Source organism: Diabrotica virgifera, chromosome 5 (assembly GCF_917563875.1).
Source record: "Diabrotica virgifera virgifera chromosome 5, PGI_DIABVI_V3a".
Classification (NCBI taxonomy): domain Eukaryota; kingdom Metazoa; phylum Arthropoda; class Insecta; order Coleoptera; family Chrysomelidae; genus Diabrotica; species Diabrotica virgifera.
Window position 1 is genome coordinate 171,086,892 of NC_065447.1, and position 17,161 is coordinate 171,104,052.

A 17,161-nucleotide genomic window follows, 5' to 3' on the forward strand; every position below is an offset into this window, starting at 1 on the left:
CATTTCACAAAATCAATTTATTTTTCCAGCACAAATACAACAATTTCCACTACAATCACAACCAATGTACCACGTCCAAAACAACCCATCCACTGCAGAGCGGACCACAAAAAGACAGATAAATCTTGAAAATATACATTCAGAAAACTCAGATATTGAGTTTAGTGAAGACGAAGACAAAGAAGCCAAAATAAGGACTCATGGCAAGTAGTCAAAAAACGTAAATTAAAAATAACGATTCTAATTCTTGCAGTTCACCTCCAACAAAAATACAAAATCGATACAGTGCATTATCAAACGACGAGAACACTGAACACACTGAAACAGAAAAACAACAGAAGGTACCAAGACCACCTCCAATATTCATATATGGTGTCAAAAACTTTAAAGAAATGCTCGACAACTTTGCACAAATTATACAGAAAGATACCTACTATACCAGAAACCTGCCAAACGACACTGTCAAAGTTATAACACATACAACAGATACCTATCGTCAACTGGTAAGACATTTACGAGAAGAAAAAATCGTTCACCACACTTACCAAATAAAGGAAGAACGTGCCTACAGAGTGGTAATAAGACATATCCATCACTCTATACCCACAACAGATATAACAAAGGAGTTAGAAAATGCCGGCCATCAAGTTCGCAATATAACCAACGTCCGACACAAACAAACAAAGGAACCCTTATCCTTATTTTTCATAGACCTTGAACCCAAGAGTAACAACAAAGACATATTTAATCTAGAATTCTTATGTCACACCAAAATAGCAGTGGAAGCACCAAAGAAGAGAAACTCAATCATCCTATGCATGCGATGTCAAGCTTACGGTCATAGTAAAACATATTGCACTAAACCACATTACTGCGTCAAATGTGGAGAACAACATGATACAAAATCTTGTAAAAAAACCTAGAAACACTCCGGTCAAGTGTGCACTATGCAAACAAGATCACCCTACTAACTATAAGGGCTGTGTTATCTACATGGAACTAGTAGAAAACAGAAATATACCAAAAAGCGGAAACCAACAGCCCCAAAGAACAACATTTAACAACCCACATGTAAGTAATGAAACAAATCAGCTAAACACTACTCTAAAAAATCATCATAGAGCATATGCAAATGTGACAGCACATCAAATCAACCACGACCAAGAACCTAAAACTAACATAGAACTACAACTAATAACATTCCTTAACGAGTTCAAAAACATGTTCTCACAACTCATGAGTCAAAATAGTATGATATTATACTTACTCACACAAGTCATTAACCGAAGGAATTGTTAATGTTAAACATACTTAGAATTGCCACACGGAACGCTAATGGCCTGCTAAACCATAAGCAGGAAGTAATCACTTTCATAAACCAGAATAAAATCGATGTACTGCTTGTTTCAGAAACCCACTTTACTGATCTAACTACGTTCAATATTCCGTTTTATACTACATACAGTACACCTCACCCCGATGGTACAGCTCATGGTGGCTCGGCCATAATCATACGAAGCTGTATATCACATCACGATTTGCCAAAATATACAACAGAAAAAATTCAAGCAGCAATTGTTCAAGTGAATGCAACGCCATCGCACTTTGCGCATATCTGCAATCTACAGCCCACCTCGTCATGCAATCTCCACAGATGAATACAGAGCCTTCTTTCAATTACTTGGCAGTAAATTTGAAGCCGGGGGAGATTGGAATGCGAAACACACACATTGGGGCTTAAGACTAATAACAACAAAAGGTCGTAACCTTTTAAAAGCAATGACCGACAACAACTATGACTGCCACACCAACGGAATCCCTACTTACTGGCCAAGTGACCCCAGAAAACTTCCAGATGTGCTAGACTTTTACATAAGCAAAGGAGAATCAATAAACAACTGTCTAATAGAATCCAGCTATGACCTATCTTCTGATCATACACCAGTTATCATGAACAAGAGTACCACAGTTATAAACAACACCTCCTCGACTAGCGTCAAAAAACACCAACTGGGCAGATTTTCAATACTACCTAGAAGAAAACATTAATCTTAATTTGCGAATCAAATCTCCACACGAGATAGATATAGCAGCTCAATATTTCACCACCCTTGTGCAAGAAGCGGCATGGAAATCTACACCACGAAATGAACGCAGACCGACACATACAACAAATGTTCACCTACACATTCGGCAACTCTGAAAAACGTCGTGCGAGAAGAAACTGGCAAAGATCTAGAAACAACATAGATCAACATATATACAATAGACTACGTAGACAAATTGGAGTAGCCATCAAAGCTGCAAACAACGAAACCTTCGAACATTACATTACAAACCTTACAGCAAATGATCAGACGCTATGGAAGGCGACTAAGAAACTCAAAAAACCATACACAACTATTCCTCCCCTCCGTAAACCAAATGGTGAATGGGCTCATTCCAACAAAGAAAAAGCGGACGTTTTGCTGAACATCTTACGAGTGCATTTCAAACCGAGCCACCAGACCCTGATGAAGAAGTGGAAGAACTAATTAGCGCAGCATGTAGAATGTCCCTTCCAATAAAAAGTTTTACTCCTATAGAAGTCAAGAAAGAAATAACCAAACTCAACTCACGAGAGGCTCCAGGTTATGACTTAATCTCGGCACAAGTACTAAAACAACTTCTTCGTAAGGCCATTATTATGCTAACAGTAATATTTAATCGCATGCTAAGTTTATCATACTTTCCAAAAATATGGAAATTTGCAGAAATCATAATGATCCTTAAGACAGGCAAAGCGCCCAATGAAGTAACATCTTATCGACCCATCAGTCTACTCCCAATCGTTAGCAAAGTTTTTGAAAGATTTCTGCTACAAAGAATATACGCAGATCATGAATTCCTAACATTACTACCAGAACATCAGTTTGGTTTTCGGAAAAACCACTCTACTACACAACAAGTCCATCGAATAGTAAATGAAATATCAAAAACTCTCGAAGAAAAGAAATACTGCAACGCTGTATTCCTAGATATCTCACAAGTGACAAAGTTTGGCACAGACGTCTGCTTTACAAAGTAAAATTAGCACTATCTAGTAACTATTTCCTCCTAATCAAATCCTACTTATCAAATAGATATTTCTCAGTAAAATTCAAAGACCAACAATCGAGCCTCTGTCCTATTAACTCCGGAGTTCCGCAAGGTAGTGTTCTCGGGCCGCTGCTTTTCTCACTCTACACAGCCGATATACCAGAGTCTCATAATACTACGATCGCTTCCTTTGCTGATGACGTGGCAATACTCGCTGTAAATGAAGATCACATACAAGCCTCACAAGACCTGCAACACCATCTGGACATACTCAGTGAGTGGTACACAAAATGGCGAACAAAAGTAAATAAAACAAAATCATCTCAAATAACGTTTACAAACCGTCACAACACATGCCCACCTGTAAGAATGGAAAATGTACGAATACCAACAGTAACAGATGCTAAATACCTTGGCCTCCATCTTGACCAACGTCTTACTTGGAAAAAACATATACAGACCAAAAGAAGACAACTAGACTTGAAATTTCGGCAAATATATTGGCTCCTTGGACGCAGATCATAACTCAATATCCAAAACAAAATTCTTCTGTACAAAACAATACTCAAACCTATTTGGTACTACGGACTACACCTCTGGGGCTGTGCAAAGTCAACATCACTCAATATCATCCAAAGATTTCAGTCTAAAGTTCTAAGATCAATAGTGGATGCACCATGGTATGTAACTAATCAAACACTTCACAAAGACTTAAATATACCTTTCATCAGAGAAGAAATCCATCGAGCATCTGAATCACAAAACGAGCGTACCATTCACCATGACAATGAATTAGTAAGGGAATTATTCCATAATGGCCCTGCCACAAGGAGACTAGATCGAACCTGGCCTCAGGACCTATTTTAAAACTTAAACATAAGTAGAATAAGATGAGACATGGTTGGAAGTCTCTTCTTCATGAGCAAAAACATGGAACAAATTTACTTAATACTCTTTTAATGATGTAGATTGTAAATAAATATAATTACATAAAAAAAATATATGGACTGTTTGACTAAACTTTTCTTGCAACATGAAAGTCTAAAGGTCATTTTCGCCAAAGCTATAGCAAATTTTTATTTTCGAAATTTTAGTTTTATTTTGAAATTTCCGAAGCAACAAATGATCGGATCAAAATTCAAAACTGCCCTTTTTAACCTCTGCTCTACTACTAAAAGAAGGATACTATAAATAAGATATTTAATTACCGTAGTTTTACCTCTGGCGATTTAAACGAAAAAGTTGCCATTGATGACACTTATTTGTTAATAACTTAAATTCTCGTCCGAACTGTGACTTGCATTTTTGTATTTGTAATGCATTAGGAATATACTACCCAAAAAACCTATTTGCAACCTGGCTGCTCAAGTGTCCCGGACATGGCATATTTTTGCCTTATTCCCTGGCGTATTATTGCAGTGCATTTACTGGAGTACCAATTTTGCCAAACCAATATAGATCCTAATATTCTACTACTCACAGATTCAGTATCAGTACTTCAAAGCATAATATAAAACAGGTCTATCCGTCTCACAATATTATCCAAAAAATAAAATGTATGATATATCGTATGCAAAGTAGGAGTATAAACATTTACTTCCTTTGGGAAATATAAGACTTCTTCTTCTTATTCCTTCTTGTATGTAGGCTTTAAAGCCTGTTTTTCTTCACTATTAGCCTCCAAAATTGTTTAAGTTATCGCACCATCTTTTTTTTGGTCTGCCAATACTTCTTCGTCCATTTGATGACTTATCTCGTGCTATTCGTACTGTCCTATCCTCTGCCATTATACTAATTACTAATGTGTTCGTTCCACTCCTGTTTTCGTTTTGTCACCCATCCATTGATGTGTTCTTTATTGCATGCTATTTTTATGTTTTCGCTTCTCTCCCCATCCAACAGACTTTTCTCTGATATTCGTCGGAGTATTTTCATCTCTGTTGTTTCTAGCAGTCGTCTCGTTTTAGATGTGTCATGTCTTGTCTCCGCCGTGTATGTCAATTATAGGTCTAATTGCTGCTTTATAGATTCTTGCTTTTGTGTCTTGTCTTAGGTGCTTTTTCTTCCAGATTGTGTCATTGAGAGATCCCGCCGCTTTACTTGCTTTTAGACTTTGTTGTCGTACTTCCTCTTCATCATCTCCGTAACTGGTTATATCTATTTCCAATTATATAAACCATGTAAACCATGTAAATTTCCAATTTTACATGGTAGTGGGTATTTAGATGTTGTTATACATTTCGTTTTTTCTGCTGATATTATCACATTGTATTTCTTGGCTGTTGCATTGAAGATGTGTGTTAACCTTTGGAGATCGTCTTCTGTCTCGGCGATTAATGCAGCGTGGTCTGCAGAACATAATATTTGGATTTCTTTGTTCTTCATTCTGTAACCATGACCTTTACGTATTGATTCTATTATTTCGTCCATTATTATATTAAAGAGCAGTGGGCTTAATGAGTCACCTTGTCTCACTTCGCTTGGATGATAGGCCAGGATAAGGGTTGATGGGCCAGGTTAGCATCCTACCCATTGTAAAAGAAAACAAGGCTCAAAGAACCGATATAAAGCCTCGGAACCCGACGGAACCTAAGGAACTATAAGACAAGTGGAAAAAAGGAAGATAGATGCAACTAAAATGTTCTGTTGTAGAAGAATTTTACAAATAAAATCTAATAAAAAATTTTTGTCTTGGTAAAAGGCACATTAGTTAAAAAGCCCCTATATGGCTACAAATATAGAAACAAAACGTTTCCGCTCTGTAACAAGAGCATCATCAGTGTTACAAGAACATGGTTAGCAAACCAAAAAAATACACACGTCAAAGCCTTTCAAAAACAGACTAAAAGTCTCATATAGATGCAAACATGTCAAAATCCAAAGGATGGATATAATTCCTATTGCCCTAGGGCCGTAGCCATAGGAATTATATCCATCGTTTAGATTTTGACATGTGTGCATCTATATGAGACTTTTAGTCTGTTTTTGAAAGGGTTTGACCTTTGTATTTTTTGGTTGGCTCACCATGTTCTTGTAACCTAATGATGCTCTTGCTACAGAGCAAAAACGTTTTGTTTCCATGTTTGTAGCCCTACGGGGCCTCGATTTTTGACCCTTCGCTTCGTTATCAAACGTATTCGCTTCGTATCTGTTTAGTATACGTAGCGAATACGTTCAATAACGAAGCGAAGGGTCAAAAATCGAGGCCCAGGGGCTTTTTAAACTAATATACCTTTTACCAAGATTGTACCAAAATGTTTTTATTAAATTTTACTTGTAATTAAGGCTATGGGTACATAATTCGCAAATATTTTACGTGTATCACTACTTTTTCTGTCTTTACACAGCAAATTACGTGTAGTAAAATTCACACTGGTATGGATATGTAAACATTACTAGAATGTCATTCTACTTGAAAATGTCATCATTAATTTAAAGAGATGGGTTTTGAATGTTCTTGGATAAATGTTATTTTTATAATTGCAAATTATTAATTCAGTTAATAAATGTGATAATTTTTTCACTAATTATGTATTCAGTGATTGTAATAATTTATTTGTACAACAAAGACTAATAATCAATCGAGAAAAGAGGAAAAGTGTTAAAGTGATTTTTTAATAATATATTGTTATGGAACGCTTACAATTTTGAACATCTTTAACAACAAAATACTTGGATGACAGAATATATTATCCTGATGTATTCTCTGCTTGGATTTTCCACAAATAATTGTTGTTTATTTGGGTTTATATGACTGCGGACACTAAATCCATTCGCCAATTTTACTATTTGTTATTTTATTAGTCATTTTTTCGTATCTTATCCTAAAACTAATACTAATATAACAAACAATTCTACTAATAAATAATTATTTTTGTATTTTTTTTTTTAATAATTTTTTATATATATATATTTTTATTAATTTTTTTCCAAATGATGTTCTCAGAGTTCCACAGCAAAAACTGCAACATTCTTCTTTAGCCCTCTACTTCATTCGAAAGCTATTTTACTATGGACTGTCCAAGTTCGTCATTCATTTTTATCTACATATTTTTTTTTTTATATTTTTTTTAATTATTATATTTTTTTTTTTCTATTTTTTTTTATATATCTTTTTTATATTTTTTCTTTCTTTTTTTTTTTATTTTTTTTTTATTTTTATTTTATTATTATTTTTTTTTTATATTTCTTTTCTTTTTTTTTTTCTTTTCTTTTCTTTTCTTTTTCTTTTAACATATAACAATTTACAAGAAATACTTACTCTATATTTTACAATTACAATTTAAGCTTAATATCTAAAATATGTTTATACAATAGTCGGTATACCAACTCATTATTTTCTAATGTTAATAAATAATTTAAATTAATGGGATGGTGGACATCAGTCAAAGAATACAGTGAATTTAAAAACATATTAACTTTATTAGAGATAAGAGAACAGGTCAAAATTTTGTGTTGTAGATTGCCCAACTGTCCACAAATACATTGTGGACTATCAGCTATATTAATTTTAAATAAATATGATGGAGTAAGACAGTGGTCAAATCTCATTCTGCATATGGTTCTTATCATATCTTTTGTCGACTCCATTTTAGAAAACCAAGGTTTATCCGTTATATAGTTTCTGATTGATCTGTAGTGGTTTCCTGTATTTACGTTTTCATCAATATACCTTTCTTTCCATTCTTTCTTAATCTCTTTGAATAAATTTGATTCAATATCTTTTGGCGTACAAAGATAATGGGTTAATACTCCTTGTGTCACCGCGTTTTTAGCCAATTCATCTACCATTTCATTTCCAGTTATTCCACAGTGACTTTTAACCCATGCCAACTTAACAGACTTTCCTTGTTGCTGAAGTTCTTTAATTTTATTTATGATATATAATTCAATGTAGTTCACTTTTGATTTAGGATTTATAGCACTAATTTTACTAAGAGAACTTTTACTGTCACTAAAAATTATAAACTTTGAATGATTTATATTAGATAAATATTTTAGTGCTTCCATTATCGCTATTAATTCAGCTGTGTATATACTCATAATAGAATTTAGTTTAAACATTTTACTAATTTTATTACTGCTATCCCAATAGGCACATCCCACACCTTCAATATTTTTTGATGCATCTGTATATAGCATACAATAATCTTTGAACATTTGTGAACTGTCGGAGATAAACACTAATTTTCTTAAAGATATAGGCAACTTGCTATAGTCCCTTAAAAAGTATACCTGAACTTGTTCCATACTATTAAAGTCAGTATTATAATTTGGGTTTATGTCATATTTATAAAGTTGTTTATCATATATTGTCATTTTTGAATATAAATCTACCATATTTAGAGTTTTCTTTTTTATCCAATATTTTTCTGTCAAGTCTGCTAAAAACAGTTGATGTATTTTGGAAATTAAACTTGCCTTTTTTTCATACAATCTAACTAAAAGGTTGATGCCAAGTTTTTTTCGTCTTATATCCATCGGCATTTCACAGCATTCAACTTGTAGATTATTTATCGGTGTACTTCTTAGGGCTCCTATACACAATCTAAGGGATTTATTAATGATTTTGTCTATTTTATTTAAATGACACTGTGATGCGTCACTGTATAATATTGATCCGTAGTCGAATATAGCTCTTATATTATTTTTAAATAACAACAAAGAAATATTTGGATCTGCTCCCCAACGTAAGTGTGATACGAATCGAAGAAGGTTTATTCCTTTTTCTGTTTTTTTAACTATATTGTCTATATGTTCTTTCCAGAGAAGCTGTCTATCCAGAGTAATACCCAAATATTTAACATAACTTTGTACAGCATAGGATATATTGTTTATTAAGATGTGATTGGGTATTTCTTTTCGTTTTCTTGTAAAAATACATAATTTGGTTTTGGAATCAGATATATTTAGTCCATGTAATTCACTCCATATTTTAATATGTTTGTCTCCTTCTTCAATGGATTTGACTGCATTTTCTATTTTAATGTTTTCTTGATAAATAACTATATCATCTGCAAATTGTAAAATTTTTGTTGAGTTTAAATTTTTTTCTATATCAGAAGTGTAAATTAAATATAACAAAGGGCTTAATATTCCTCCTTGAGGTAAACCACCCATCGCTACTCTTGGACCAAATGTGTTATTATTTACCGATATATAAATTTTTCTACAGTCATACAATTTTATTATTTTTTGACAGAAGCATTCTGGCAGACCTATTTGTATCATTTTGTTATATAGTATATTTAAATTAACGTTGTCGTATGCTGCTTCAACATCTAATAAAAGAGCGATTACTGAAGAATTTTTCGTAAACGCTAAATTTATATCTGTTACCAAATGACTCACAGCTTCCACAGTAGAATGATTTTTTCGAAATCCAAATTGTGTTTGTGATAATTTATTGTTTTTTTCTAGCCAACTTTCGAGCCTAAGTTTTATCATTCTTTCCAGTGTTTTTGTTATGCAGGAGCTCAATGAAATACCTCTATAAGATTCTGCTGAATCAGGATTCCGATTTGTTTTGAGAATAGGAATCACCCGGTACTCTCTCCAGTTATCTGGAATATCTTCTGATAACCATATTTGATTAAAAAAATTTAATAGTGTTTCTTTCCCTTTTTGATGTAAATTGGCCAACATAATATAATGTACATTATCTATACCTGGAGAAGTATTTTTCTTATTCTTAAGGCTTATTTCTAATTCACAGAAACTAAATGGAATTGAAAGTGGATGCATAGAGTTTTTTCTTTCCATTACATTAATTTTTGAAAATATATTATCTGGACATAATTTTCTTAAAAACTCCTCAACCCATTCTCCTTCAGTCACTGGATTTACTTGTGGTTTAAAAATGTTTTGTAATCGTTTGGCTTGATTCCACATATCTTTAATTGGTGTATTTTTGTTTAAAGTTTTACAAAAATTTCTCCATGCATTACGCTTACTCTCTAATACAACTTTTTTGGTTTTCGCTACACATTTATTATAATTTATATAATTTTGTATATTAGACTGTAGTTTAAACTTGCGTAAAGCTAGTTTTTGTTCTTCTATTACCTTTTTACAATTGTCATTCCACCAAGTTTTTCTAAATCGTGGATTAGTCCCTGTTCTCTTCTCCGGTATACATATCTTACAATATTCGTTTAATTTATTTAAAAATTGTTGGTAATTTAAATTATTATCTATTTCCATGAAATTATCAGTGATAGAAGAGAAAAGAGACCAATCCGCTTTATTTCCACAAATAATACACAATAAATAACTTTTTATTAAGTTCACGTCTTAAATCAATTATTTATCAAATAATATATATATCAATAATATTTAATCAATAACTCAACATATTCCCGATGCAATGTCAAATATTTAAAATTGTCACTGATTGTCAGTGTCTGACTGACAATATATGCTGACAATATTATATTCGGCTGAGTGCGTTTTAAGACAAAGATAGATTTGAAAAATATTACCACGGGATTGTGTTCATTTTTTTCGAATCCTGAAAAAACCAGTAAATATTTTTGAAAAATTTAAACGCAGAATGAAAGACTAATTTATTACCGAGGACCGAAAGTCCCTTAAAATAAATAAAAAGTTTATTTTGAATGATACATTTGAAATTAAATATCACACTAAATTTTCTCTTAGTTTTTCACCCCTGTAACTTATTAAAATAAACATTATAGAAGTTCTCAGGGACTTTCGGCCCTCGCTAATAACGTAATCTTTCATTCTGCGTTTAAATTTTTCAAAAATACTTATTAGTTTTCTCAGGATTCGAAAAAAATTAATCCCAATTTGAATAGCATTGCAGCCGAATATAGGTACCGATACAGCCAGCTACAGGAAATTCTTCCTCGTGAATTTTAAAAATATTTTGGGCTGACCAAAGGATAAATAACTCAATTTTAAATGACTAATTATTGAGGAAAAGGTAGAAGGCCCAAGATTACGAAAAATATCCCCAACAATATGAATCGACCGAATTAAAAGAATATGCAAAAGACCTATGCATGAGTTAAAAGAAATGGGGCGGAAATAAAGATATTTTTGGAGGCGGACAAAACACGACATTAAGATGCCCACTCCACTCCCTTCGCGGTTTCAGAACTATAAAAAGAAATAATAATAATTATTATTCCTTTTTATAATTATTGCATACAATAAGATTAACGTTGGGTTTTATGATTATTGTGACGGTGTTTCCGCAATAAAAATTAGGCACTCTTACAATCCCTATTATTATTTTCGTTTTAAAATAAATATTATACATATTAGACAACACTAATTTATTTTAAAATTTACAAAACGTATCAAATATAATCCCTTCTTAGTCCATCGTAATCGGAAGTTTTTAACCTCAGTCGCGATCCGCCTTCCTTGTCTATATTTTTTTCATCACTCTTAGAGCTTTTGACTTGTTCTTCGTTTGTAGCCTTCTCTGAATCTTCGGCCAATCGATTTACCTCATCGCTTAGTTCACACTGTTTGGGAGATGATCGTGATCTATGTCTTTTTGTTCTACTCCTACTGCGGCTTCCTTTTCTTCTTCGACGCCGTCTTCTAGCAACTGTAGTTTTAGGAGCATTTTTGGACATCGCAATGTAATGAGCGCGGTCTTTTTCGCTCATTTGTCGCCAAATTTGGGCTCCTCTTCTTATTAATTCGGTTACTGTTAGATTTTGTTTATCTGACCTGCGGAAATCTCTCATGAAGTTCAGGAACGGATTGCGAAAAATTTTCGACGGGACTCTTCTGGCTGGACTTCGTTTTCTATTGGAATTATCATCAGTTGCTGAATATTTTTTACCCATTTTTACAAGAATTTTTAAAATTTATATACATATAGGTGACATTTGAAATACATCATTTTGACAAGGTTTGTAAATAAATTTAAATCATTATTTATCACATGGTTGTTGATTTTTTCACATTGGACATGGGATAATATTTAAAATTATGACAGGCGGCTGCCATGTCTAATAATGTCTCCAAAGTATGATTTAGGGGGAAGTGGTAGAATTCGGTAAATTAGTAGTTTTTTTTACGATTTCTATCAATATTTATAAAATTATGCGGTTTAGCGTGAAGAGTGTTGTATAAAAATTATTCTACATTCAATTTAACTAAGGTTTATTATAGACAAGGCGAAAACGGCGGGTTCGAAGGGAAAAATATTCTCATGAGAATTTTTTGCATAATCACGTTCGTGAGACATCCCAGAATAAGGTTCAAGAAGTCGCCTACGTGAAAAGTGGGCCAATTTTTTTTAACATTTTTTTTAATCAAATTGCAAGAATCAATATTTTTGGCCCGAACAATTTTTTCTATTAATAGATATGTCGATTCGCTAATCTGAGACACAACTCTCTACACTACAATCACAATCAAAATGCACTATATAGAAATAAACAAACCAAGGCACGTTGAATGCTCGAGGAGTACTCCCAAATCATGATTTGGCAGTGCTCCTCGTGCTTGTTTATTTCTAGTGCATCTTTATTGTGATTGTAGTGTAGACAGTTGTGTCTCAGATTAGCGAATGGACTATATCGAGCAACAGGAACCTTGCAGCAAAATATAAATTTTGAACTCTTTATCGTAGCGGATATTGTCATACCATAATTTTGATTTTTATGATGGCAAAACAATCGCTAAAAATGATCGTGAAGATTTGACCTTAGGATCAAGACTAGCACTTGATATGTTAGATTGCATTGCTGAACTTGCAAGTCAGTGGACGTTCTTTGACATTTTATTTACCAGCAGAGATTTTTTAATTTATTTACAAAAATGTTGATACCGAGCAGCAGCAACCTTGCGGGAATAGTTATTTATGTACCAAGTCAGTAAAGTTAGTCTTTATGGAACGAGTCTGACATTATCAGCAGAGCGAGCATAGCGAGCGAGGCGAATAACAGACGAGTTCGATAAAGAGTCTTTACTGACGTGGTGCATACAAAATTTTATCGCCAACAATTTGATTTTGGTTTTAACACTTACTTACAATTTAAAAACGTTTTAAATTTTAGACATCATAATAATTTCATGACAGTGACGGTGATGATAGATAACTTTTGCAAGATAGCCGCTTTTGATTTTTAATCGATAGTTATCAATATTGAATAATTACTAAATCGGTTAAGTTTTAATTTATTTTATATGAATATGAATTATAAAATACTACAGAATTTTCCTTTTTGACATAAATTTAAGTGGTAATATCGCCAATTGTGTAATGTTTTTAACAATTAAAGTCAATAAATTTTAAGTTCACTCAAATACTCGCCATTCCATTACTGCCATCGACCACTTACATTAAATCTCGGTTAATTTGATTAATCGCGGCAGGTAAAGTAAAATTCTCCTTTCAGTACAATAAAGTGTTACTTTACTGCCGCAAATGAGGGTAAATGAGTACAATAATGAATGACTTTAATGACGGTTGGCGATAAAATATATTATCGTAGTTATCTATACAAAATCCGAAAGTCCTTAGTAAAGAAGCTCGTGGTTCATATGATTTGCAGTGTGATGTAATGGAGACATATACTTTTTGTAAAATGGAACGATAATGAATGTGTTACTATAGCATCTAATTTTGACAATATAGAACCTCTCACCGAAGCTAGCAGATGGGACCGAGAGCTCAAAAGAACACGTTGGATTTCTCAACCACATGTGTTACAAATTATCAGTAGTAATTGCACAAGAGCTCTAAAATTATTGAATTTTTCCCGAGTGACACTTTGACAGTTTTAATTTCACGAGCCGAAGGCGAGTAAAATTATATCGAAGTGTTACGAGGGCAAAAATTCTATATTAATTTTAGAGATCGAGTGCAATTTGTTGCGATTATTTCATGAATAAATCTGTTCAAAACCAAAATTTTATTGTAATTTATTTATGTAAGTACAAATTAGTACAATTAAACACAGTTGTTATAAATATTTTACGGTTGAAAGTCATCACTTTTATAATTTTTAAAACATTAATTGTCATTAATGTCACTGAATGTATTTTTTCGTAGCAACGAAGGGCATCTGACGTAATATACTTGACGACAGGAAAATGTCAAAAATTATCAGCAGTAATTGCACAAGAGCTCTAAAATTCTATATTAATTTTAGAGTTCGAGTGCAATTTGTTGCGATTATTTCATGAATAAAACTGTTCAAAACCAAAATTTTATTGTAATTTATTTATGTAAGTACAAATTAGTACAATTAAACACAAAGTTTTTATAAATATTTGACGATTGAAAGTCATCACTTTTATAATTTTTAAAATATTAATTGTCATTAATGTCACTTAATGTATTCTTTTCGTAGCAACGAAGGGAATCTGACGTAATATACTTAACGAAGGGTAATTATCAAAAATTATCAATTTAATTCAGATGTCTGTAGCTTTCTATTGGTCAGAATCTCCTATGAATGAAATAATCAGTAGTAATTGCACAAGAGCTCTAAAATTATTGAATTTTTCCCGAGTGACACTTTGACAGTTTTAATTTCACGAGCCAAAGGCGAGTGAAATTATGTCAAAAGTGTCACGAGGGCAAAAATTCTATATTAATTTTAGAGATCGAGTGCAATTTTTTGCGATTATTTCATGAATAAAACTGTTCAAAAACAAAATTTTATTGTAATTTATTTATGTAAGTACAAATTAGTACAATTAAACACACAGTTGTTATAAATATTTTAGGGTTGAAAGTTATCACTTTAATAATTTTTAAAACAATAATTGTCATTAATGCCACTGAATGTATTTTTTCGTAGCAACGAAGGGCATCTGACGTAATATACTTGACGACGGGAAATTATCAAAAACTATCAATTTAATTTAGATATGTGTATCTTTCTATTGGTCAAAATCTCCTATGAATGAAATAATCGGGTATAATATCAAAAGAGAGTGAGAATAAATTGAAAAGAAAGCGACAGTTTTTCGAAAATTTGTTGTCTGGCAATAGACACGAGAGCCCGCAGGGCTCGATTGGCTATTGACCAATGACAACAAATTTAAGTAAAAATTAAGCATTATTTTCTTATTTATTCTTACTGTCGTGTGATATTCGTAAGATTATTTTTTTAATACGTATATGTATTATGGATATTTTCTTAAATGTGACAATTGTCAAAACTAGGAAACTGGTTGCCATTAAACAGAAACAATCTACTTAAAAAAATTCTATCGGTAATTTTCTACGGTAGATAATTCTCAGTAGTAATTGCACAACAGCTCTGAAATTCTATATTAATTTCAGAGGTCGAGTGCAATTTGTTGCGATTATTTCATGAATAAAACTGTTCAAAACCAAAAGTTTATTTTAATTTATTTATGTAAGTACCATTAAACACACAGTTTTTATAAATATTTGACGATTGAAGGTCATCACTTTTATAATTTTTAAAACATTAATTGTCATTAATGTCACTGAATGTATTTTTTCGTAGCAACGAAGGGAATCTGACGTAATATACTTAACGAAGGGTAATTATCAAAAATTATCGATTTAATTCAGATTTCTGTAGCTTTCTATTGGTCAGAATCTCCTATGAATAAAATAATCAGTAGTAATTGCACAAGAGCTCTAAAATTATTGAATTTTTCCCGAGTGACACTTTGACAGTTTTAATTTCACGAGCCAAAGGCGAGTGAAATTATGTCAAAAGTGTCACGAGGGCAAAAATTCTATATTAATTTTAGAGATCGAGTGCAATTTTTTGCGATTATTTCATGAATAAAACTGTTCAAAAACAAAATTTTATTGTAATTTATTTATGTAAGTACAAATTAGTACAATTAAACACACAGTTGTTATAAATATTTTAGGGTTGAAAGTTATCACTTTAATAATTTTTAAAACAATAATTGTCATTAATGCCACTGAATGTATTTTTTCGTAGCAACGAAGGGCATCTGACGTAATATACTTGACGACGGGAAATTATCAAAAACTATCAATTTAATTTAGATATGTGTATCTTTCTATTGGTCAAAATCTCCTATGAATGAAATAATCGGGTATAATATCAAAAGAGAGTGAGAATAAATTGAAAAGAAAGCGACAGTTTTTCGAAAATTTGTTGTCTGGCAATAGACACGAGAGCCCGCAGGGCTCGATTGGCTATTGACCAATGACAACAAATTTAAGTAAAAATTAAGCATTATTTTCTTATTTATTCTTACTGTCGTGTGATATTCGTAAGATTATTTTTTTAATACGTATATGTATTATGGATATTTTCTTAAATGTGACAATTGTCAAAACTAGGAAACTGGTTGCCATTAAACAGAAACAATCTACTTAAAAAAATTCTATCGGTAATTTTCTACGGTAGATAATTCTCAGTAGTAATTGCACAACAGCTCTGAAATTCTATATTAATTTCAGAGGTCGAGTGCAATTTGTTGCGATTATTTCATGAATAAAACTGTTCAAAACCAAAAGTTTATTTTAATTTATTTATGTAAGTACCATTAAACACACAGTTTTTATAAATATTTGACGATTGAAGGTCATCACTTTTATAATTTTTAAAACATTAATTGTCATTAATGTCACTGAATGTATTTTTTCGTAGCAACGAAGGGCATCTGACGTAATATACTTAACGACGGGAGATTATCAAAAATTATCGATTTAATTCAGATTTCTGTAGCTTTCTATTGGTCAGAATCTCCTATGAATAAAATAATCAGTATAATTTTAATCTGATTGGATAGAATTAAACACGTGATCAAATACCTTACTATAGGATTGGAAGTAAGCAAGCAAGCATAGTGATTTAACCCAGCCTGAGAGACTTGCTCACCCCTAGAGAATGACATTCGGGTGATACAATTCATTGGGGCGAGGAGGATTAACTCCCGTAAGCAGGAATCACTCCACCCCGCTTCAATGCTCCAGACCATCCACTTACCCCCCGATAGCACTCTGATGCGCTATAGAGGCTCTCAATCAGCAAAGTGCTTATCATATGGGAGTCTTGGGTACACGGACTCCCATATGAAATCCTACCCCGATCAATGCAGGCCAGCGTGAGGCGCTCTATTCCCGCTA

At 32.4% G+C, this 17,161-nt stretch overlaps 1 protein-coding gene across 1 annotated transcript; it reads right to left on the minus strand.

The window, feature by feature from the left end:
- Nucleotides 1–11,361: 11,361 nt before the first annotated feature.
- On the minus strand, nucleotides 11,362–12,014 carry LOC126884556 (uncharacterized). The gene has a single exon (XM_050650516.1). The coding sequence runs from the start codon at nucleotides 11,901–11,903 to the stop codon at nucleotides 11,403–11,405; it is 501 nt and encodes a 166-aa protein (XP_050506473.1). The 5' UTR covers nucleotides 11,904–12,014; the 3' UTR covers nucleotides 11,362–11,402.
- Between the last annotated feature and the right edge of the window lie 5,147 nt (nucleotides 12,015–17,161).